General features: G+C 38.2%; 1 protein-coding gene across 1 annotated transcript; it reads right to left on the reverse strand.

Moving 5' to 3' along the window:
- Positions 1 to 2253: 2253 nt before the first annotated feature.
- LOC121449048 (vomeronasal type-1 receptor 4-like) lies at positions 2254 to 3201 on the reverse strand. Its single transcript, XM_041653254.1, has one exon. The coding sequence runs from the start codon at positions 3199 to 3201 to the stop codon at positions 2254 to 2256; it is 948 nt and encodes a 315-aa protein (XP_041509188.1).
- Positions 3202 to 8210: the final 5009 nt, after the last annotated feature.

Here is an 8210-nt window from a genome sequence, read left to right on the forward strand (position 1 = left end):
TTTTCATAATTCCTCAGTCACAAGAGAATGAGACTCTTAATCTCAGGGTTATGGGTTCAGGCCCCATGTTGGGTACCAATTTGTAGTAGTACCAAGAGTTCCACAATAGACCAGAATGGAGTATAACAAAGCTTTATTTGGAGATAAACTCACAGTAAGGGTAATGATTCACGTTCCTCTGTGTGTACTGGGAGCTGGAACTGAATCCAGCAAATAAGAGGACCATGTATGCTTTTGTTTGCACTTGTAGTAGATGAGATCATGACCAAAGAGGGCCGGGATCTTGAAGGCCATTGGCTGAAAGAGTTCTCACAACAGGATTCTAGTCAAGGACAGACTATTGAAAATGTTTTATTTGTAAAAAGATGTTTTATTTGAATTCATTACAAAAGTATGGGCAACCAGACCCATAAAGGCAAATGCATGTTCTCTTTCGTCTTTGTTTCTTAGCTCCAAGTCCTCAGATCAAATGGAGGTGATCACAGAAAACCACCACTGGTCACAATGCAGAAATCAGCAGATTGTGGGGAGTGTAACTCCAAGGGCTACATCTACATCACAGATCCTGCATCTATGGCTAAGGGGACATTTCAGAAGAGGGAGTGGACATCATTGTAACAGCTAGGTTGTCGGAAGTCTGCTTTGAAAGGGTCCATCCTAGAAATGACTATATTATCAAGACTGGACCAATGGGAACATCAATGGGCATATTAACATGGAAGAGAGAAAATTTCATGGGGTCTCACTCCTAGATAAAGAATTAGAGGCAACCAATGACTGTTGGGAAAAGGAGAATTAGTTTCTCCTAGGGTTGAATGCCCTTATTTGTTGTCCAATACAGATTGATCAACACTGAAATATTATAGAAACCACAGAAACAGACCTATCAGATTACCTCTACATCTACTTTTGTATGTATATATATGCATATAAGTATATGTAACAATAATAATAAATGAATATTTTCAGAGTTTATCGGGGGATATGAGAGGGAAGGGTTTGAGAAAATGTAGTTGGGAAGGGCTGGAGGGAGAAGAGGAAGTGAGAAGTAATGTAATTCTATTTCACTTAAAATTTTTTAAAAAAGAAAAAAATAAAACAAATTTTAAACAGCTAGGTTGGTGATACTCCATGGGTGCAACTTCTGATATTACCAGGTGATACAATCCCACAGCCGATTCCCTCAACCTCATGGTCTCTAAACTTTCTACTTGTATTCATCAATGTTCCCTGAGCCTTAGGTGCAGAAGCTGTATTGCATATACAGCCACTGGGACTGGGCTTCACTATTCTGCATTTCGACTGGTTGTGGTTTTCTGTAATGATATTCATTGTTGCAAAGAGAAATTTCATTGATGCTGTGTGAGGACTACATTTAGGAGTCCTGCATCCTACACAAAGAACTGTACACAACTAAGGAAAGTCAAGAATGGGAGAAATAGTCATCCCCACGAAGAGCACACTAATTGGTTATCCAATACCAAGTGGTCAGCCTCGAGTACATACATACATGTAACATTATAGCGACTGAGCACATAGTATTGATGTATTTAGGGACACACACACACACACACACACATACAAATATACACACATGTATGTAACAATAATTAATGAATAAAGAGGCCTTGAATTTGAGAGAGAAAAAGAAGAGGCATATATCGGAGGGTTTGAACGGCAGAAAAGAAGGAAGAGAAATGCGGTAGTTATATCATAATTTCAAAAATAAAAGAAATAACTAAAAGCATACTGCAAGAGTAAATTAAGACAGCGATGGTACTAGTATATCCACTGTCTACCTCTCAGTTATAACACTAAAGAGTCCCACCCACAGCAGTACCTTAGGTAGGTAACAGTTAAGATAGGAAAATTCATTTGTTCAATGGTTAAAACACACTTTTTAGGACAGAAAACTCCACCAAAAATAACCCAAGTTCCAAAGGGTTTTTTAAATATTTGATTAGAAGGATTTTAACAGAGAAAAACTGAGTAGACTATTGTTCAAAATACTTAAAATTAATTTATTTTTCCCAAAGTGTCATAACTTGAGTGGGTTATAAATGCTGAAATTATAAAAATTATGAACACAGAGTTGTATTCAAGAAAAATGTTAGCTCCCTATATTTTAATATCGTACAGAATGTCTGAGTTATAACTAAGGTCATATTGGGTATTCGAGATCCACATTTAAAATTTTCATCTCATGGGAATCATTAAGAAGTGTTCAAATGATGAGAAAGTGTGGGTTTCAGTTCAGCCACGAAGTGCACGTTGAAAACAGGTCATTCTCAGTGCCGAAAAGGAAGAAGTAAAGTGCAAAATAAGTTTGTTATTCTTCATTATTAAAAAAGGGCAGATGGTTGGATAGCATGTTGCCCAAATTGCATTAATTGCCTCCAATCTTGGAATTTTTGTAGGTGCATAAAACCCATAAAGGGTGATAAAGTTGTTCAACCAATACAAGATCACAAAACAGCTCACCAGCAGCAAGATGCTGTGAGTGGCTCTGAGCTCAGGAGATTGCTGGCTGGAGAGGCTTGGGCTGCGGAGATACTGGGCTCTCTTGCGGTGTCTGTAGAGGAGAATTACCATGTACAGGCTTGTCCACATCATGATGCTCACATATAAGAGATCATATATGAATATCATGCTTATAAATGGTCCTGAATTTTGGTTCCCCAAATTCCTGCTTTGACAGTAAGCATGTAAATATATACGTCCAACATGAGTAGAATTGGTTTTGGCCATTACCGTTTCAACCATATATCCATAGATAGCCAGGTTAATGAGCCAGGAGCAAAGTAAGGAAGAAAACGTCCACGTTGAGAGTTTGGGCTTAAGCCAAGCCCACTGAGAATTACTGGGAGTCACGGTGACTGCTTGAAATGTGCTTAGAATACAGGTGGTACTGATGGACAGACCGCGGCAAAATCTGTATATACATAAAACAACCTTACAACCGACATCATATAGAAAATTGGGTACTCCAAAGGATGCCACGATATCCGGTATCAAAATGAACACAATTGTCACCATATTAACTATTGTCAGGTGCATGAAAAACATATCTATCAACTTCTTAAAATGAGGCTTAAAGAAGAAAATGTAAATGTATAAAACGAACAGTGATGTGTTCCCTATGACACCAACGCATAACTGAGATATGAGAAAGACACTCAAGGCGACATTACTTATAAGCATGATGTTCGTCAGATGTGTTAGGCCTAGATGACAGATAAATGGAGTGTATCATAAATCTATTTTTGAAACTGAAATTGTGGGAAAATATAATGATTGCCAGCTCAGGAGCAGAGCTGATAAATGATGAAATGTACAACTCCTTCCTTTTATTTTCTTTTTTGTCTTTTTGGACAGGGTTTTTCCAAGTATCACTGGCTGTCTTGGAACTTGGAACTTGCTCTGTAACCCAAGCTGGTCTTGACCTCACAGAGATCCACGGACCTTTGTCTTAAGTGGCAGAATTAGAGGCCTGTGCCCCACCACCTGGGAAAATATCCAAATCCTTTGGAGGTTAGGTCCACAGGTGACCTATTAGCAACTGCGTTCCAGGTATTCTTGACCATCTTAGAGGACAGAATAAAGTGTTGCAAAGTAGGCAGTCGAATCCACCCAATATCCTGAACACTGTTATGTCAGACAGAAGGATGTGGTGACCTAGGTGAAAGCCAAATTTGCATGTTATAAGAATTTTAAAAGTTATATATTTTTGTGTTTGGGCACTTTGCCTGCATGTCTGTGCACTATATGTTTTCCGGGGAATTGAACCTGGCACTCTGGAAGAGCAACAACAGTCTTTAACTGTGAAACCATCCCTCCAAGCCCCAGGATTTTTCATTCATCAGTTGATATTGTTTCCATGTTTATAACAATATTTGTTTCTAACACATATATAGTAACATGTCTACTTGAATGTGTCAGGGTTTTGGCTACAGATACGTTTCTGTAGCTTAGTGATGAGTAAATACTCAGACTTTCCAAGTGGGACTCTGCCTCTCATTTCACCTTACAGGGTAACCAGCACGTCCTGAAGCATTTCTTTTCATTTGTCTATTGCGCTGACAACTTAGAGCTGAGCTGCTGATATGCAGACAGTGACAGCAAGGGCGAGACTGCGTATCCCACAGTGTTGAGCACATCTTCACAGAAGTGTGTTTCCCGTGACATTTGGTCATTGACACAATCAGGCTGATTCTGGCTGATAACCCACTGTAACAAAGAGTTATACATTTTGCAACCCCTGACTTACATTTCCACTAGAAGATTCTTCTGCTTTGCTGATGCAGAAGCAGAGATCTCAGGTCCACAGCTACACAGAGAATGGCAAAGACATGATACTCATGAAGTTAGACCTTAAATTTTACAACATTGTAATGTCACCCATGTTCAATGGATTTGGGGGAGTTTTACTGTATATTAATTTTAGAGCCATTCCTCCACTGATCTAATTATTCTGTCACCTGAAATACAAACCATTTTTTTGAGAGACATCTATCTCTTTTATTCTGATAAGGTCTGTTAGACGTTTCTCAGTGTGCCCTTATGAATTTCTCCATGCACCACAAATCTCTGTCTTGACACGAGTCCCTACCATATCCAAGATATTCTATTATGAGTGATCAACATTTAAATTACCTAATGAATTCCACTACACAGAGATATTTTTCTTCCCCAATCCCAGTTATTCCTTATATCAGTGTTCAACTTGTTTCATGACTTGTCATTGTTTGCCACTGTCACAATTTATATAGTTAGACCGCACCCACCCTCCTCTAAGCTTTGAAAACACATCTCATCTCTACTGTGCCATATGGCTTTTGCTGACCCACATTTATTTCTTGCATCATTCACATCTTCCCAGTGTTATCCTGGATTGATTGTCATCCTCCTCGCCATTCACCAGAAATTTGTTTTCTGCTCATCTTTTCTCCTTGCTCTGTATCTACCCTTAAATGCCCTAACTTTTCATAGTTTTGTTACTCAGCACGGTCCTGAAAATTCCCTCCAGTAGACATGTTTTTACTATTTGTTCCTGCAAAGAATAAGAGTTCTGGGATAAAATGCCAGGCTGTTATCTGAACACAGATGAAACAGACTTATACTATGACTTGTACAGGAAGATGCTATCAATGAAATGTGGAATCTAAAAAGATTATCATGCACTATTTTTGACATTCATAAAAAATGAAAGTTGGTAGATTGTGTTGGCACAGTCCTTTATTCCTAGCCTGTGGTAGGCAGAAACAGATGGATGTCAGTGAGGTTAAGGCCAGCTTGGTCTACAAAGTGAGTTTCAGGACATTAGTGGTACTCAAAGAAATCCTGTCTCAAAAAACAAGGAAAAAACAAACAAAAAAGAAACGGATTTGAACAATGAGGAATGGGCATATTCCTAAACAGCAGAGCAGCTGCTATGTGTATGTAAAAAGATGTGATGAATTTAAAATAAATGTTATCATACTAAATTTCATACATGTGTCATATTTTCATAAATAAATTTATAGTAAATATTAACCTCATCAAAGTTATAGATGCATTAATAACAGAGAAATAAGCATCCAATTGTGTGAAAACTTATGTAAGTTATGAAACATAACAGCGATAATCTTAATTCAATCACATTCAATGTCCACAAAATACAGATGACACACAGTATTTGGAATAGGCTATTTGAATTTTACTGAGAGCAACACTGGAAGTGTTCTTTTTTTCCTTTCTTTGAATGAAACCGTCAGCATGTTGGTACATTGGAGATAGAATGAAAAAAATCCACATTCTGTCTGAGTGCTAAAAGATTCACCATTTTACATCAATTCAAATATATCAAACACAATGGAAAGGATAAAGTTCCCATGTGCAAGTGATGGTCAGCCCACAGCTAGAGTGTCACAATGAAAATGGGAAACATTAGTTTTCAAAGCATTGCTTGCATTGTATATGGAGTGGATTCTAATTAAGAAAGAGGCAAATTTAAAAAAAATCAGGGAATCTTTTCAAACCAGAAGAAAAATGTCACATTAAATTAGCTATATTTCACAAAAGAAATGCTAAGGGGACACACTACAGGCAATCAGCCAACTTTTGCAGCAACATTGAACTTAAATTTGAGAATAAAAATACACAAATATCATCTATACATCATCAAGCTTAGAATATTAGATGAGGCATAACGATCACAAGCAAGATGATGGAATTTTTTTTGAAGACAGGGTTTCTCTGTGTAGCCCTGACTGTCATGGAACTCACTCTGTAGACAGGACTGGTTTTGAACTCACTGAAATTGCTTGGCTCTCTCTGCCTTCCAGTGCTGGAAGTCAAAGTGTTTGTTACCCACCCACCTTGATGGGGAATCTTAACAATGTCTTCTTGCAGTTAACCAAGTGAACACATAAAAGAGAAAATGGGATACAAAAATTTGAGCTAGAGAACATGGAGAGATGGCTCAGTGGCCAAGAACACAGGCTGCTCTTTCAGAGGATCCAGGTTCATTCCCAGCACCCACATAGCAGCTCATAACTGTCTGTACCTGCATTTCCAGGGGATCTGACACTCTCATATAGATATGAATGCAGGCAAAGTTCCAAAGGACATAATATAAAAATTATATAAATTATATAAAAAAGTCTTAAAAAATTTTTCTGAAGAACTGTGTAACAAAAGTGCGCAGTTACGGTAAAGCAACAACCGTTTGCCATCAGGACCTGTGACTTGAGAAGTGAATGTGACTATATAATTAATATTAAAGAAAGGATCATCAATCATCTAGTTTGCTGTTAGACTAAATTTTATGTCTATCATGCAGTATTATAGAGAAACTTGGTAGGGCTGGACAGATGACTCTGAGATCAAGGTGTTTGTCATGCGAGCACTGGAAAGTTAGCTCAAACACCAAGCGCTGATGCAAAGGCTGAGTGTGGTGGCTTAGACAGGCTGGTGACAGGTGGATCCCGAAGCCCATCGAGCAGCTGATTGAGCCAACTGATGTGCTCCAGGCTGAATGAGAGATCCTGTCTCAAAAAAATTAGGAGGATGCCGGGCGGTGGTGGCGCACGCCTTTAATCCCAGCACTCGGGAGGCAGAGGCAGGCGGATCTCTGTGAGTTCGAGGCCAGCCTGGTCTACAAGAGCTAGTTCCAGGACAGGAACCAAAAGCTACAGAGAAACCCTGTCTCGAAAATCAAAAAAAAAAAAATTAGGAGGAGGTAGAGGAAGGCACATGATGTCAGTGTCTGTCTTGTACACACATGAAGTCATATACGTGCATATACCACACAAAAAAGAAAGTGAAAAACTCCCAATTCCCATCATGTTAAAAACAAATGAATATCTTGGCAATGACAATGAAAAAAGTACATTGTGAAAATGAACTATAGAGTGTCTCTTGTAGAAATGTGTGTGTGAAATAGAAAAAAGACTTTAGGAAACAATGAAAATATATTGAAAATGATTTCAGATGAAATCTAAAATAAAGGAGCAGAATAAATAAAAGCAGAACCACAGGAAACAACAGAAATATATAGGAAACATAAAGCCAAGGCTATCACCTTGAAGGGAATACTGCAACACTGCTCTGTGAGACTGCACTGTTGTCCGGGAGGAATGACAGAGACTAGGACAGAATGCTGCATACAGCGTCTGGAAAACGGCAAACACATCTTCAAAGATTATGTTATGACTACCTAGGCCTATATGAGGCTTAAGAGGAATGTGCAAAATCCTCTAAGATGTAACATCCCTCCAAGATTGTAGAATTCTAAAATGTCATAGATGGGCAATATTCTCATGAGATTGAATCTTTGACTAGATCAGATGAAAAAGTCTTAACGAAGAATGAAAATGGGGACTTCAGATGTCTCAGTGGTTAAGAGTTCTGGCTAGTCTACCTGAGAGCCTGGCTTTGATTAGCAACACCAAACAGATGTCCTCAATTGTCTGTAATACCATTTCTATGGCATCTTACACCTCTGACTGTTTTCCTGGGGCATTGCACTCATGTGGGGCACATACATACATGTAGGAAAACCAACATACAATAATATATATGAATAAAAATTTAAAACAAAATTATTTAAAGTATGTGAAGATCAAGAGAAGTATTGTACAGAAAAATAATAAATGATATAGTCTAAACTGACAGAGAAGTAGGGGAAATACAAATCTAAAACCAAAACAAAACACACAAAGTGTAGGGAT

The sequence above is a fragment of the Microtus oregoni genome, unplaced genomic scaffold (assembly GCF_018167655.1).
Source record: "Microtus oregoni isolate MIOR12 unplaced genomic scaffold, Mior012 000006F_ref0000085, whole genome shotgun sequence".
Lineage (NCBI taxonomy): Eukaryota > Metazoa > Chordata > Mammalia > Rodentia > Cricetidae > Microtus > Microtus oregoni.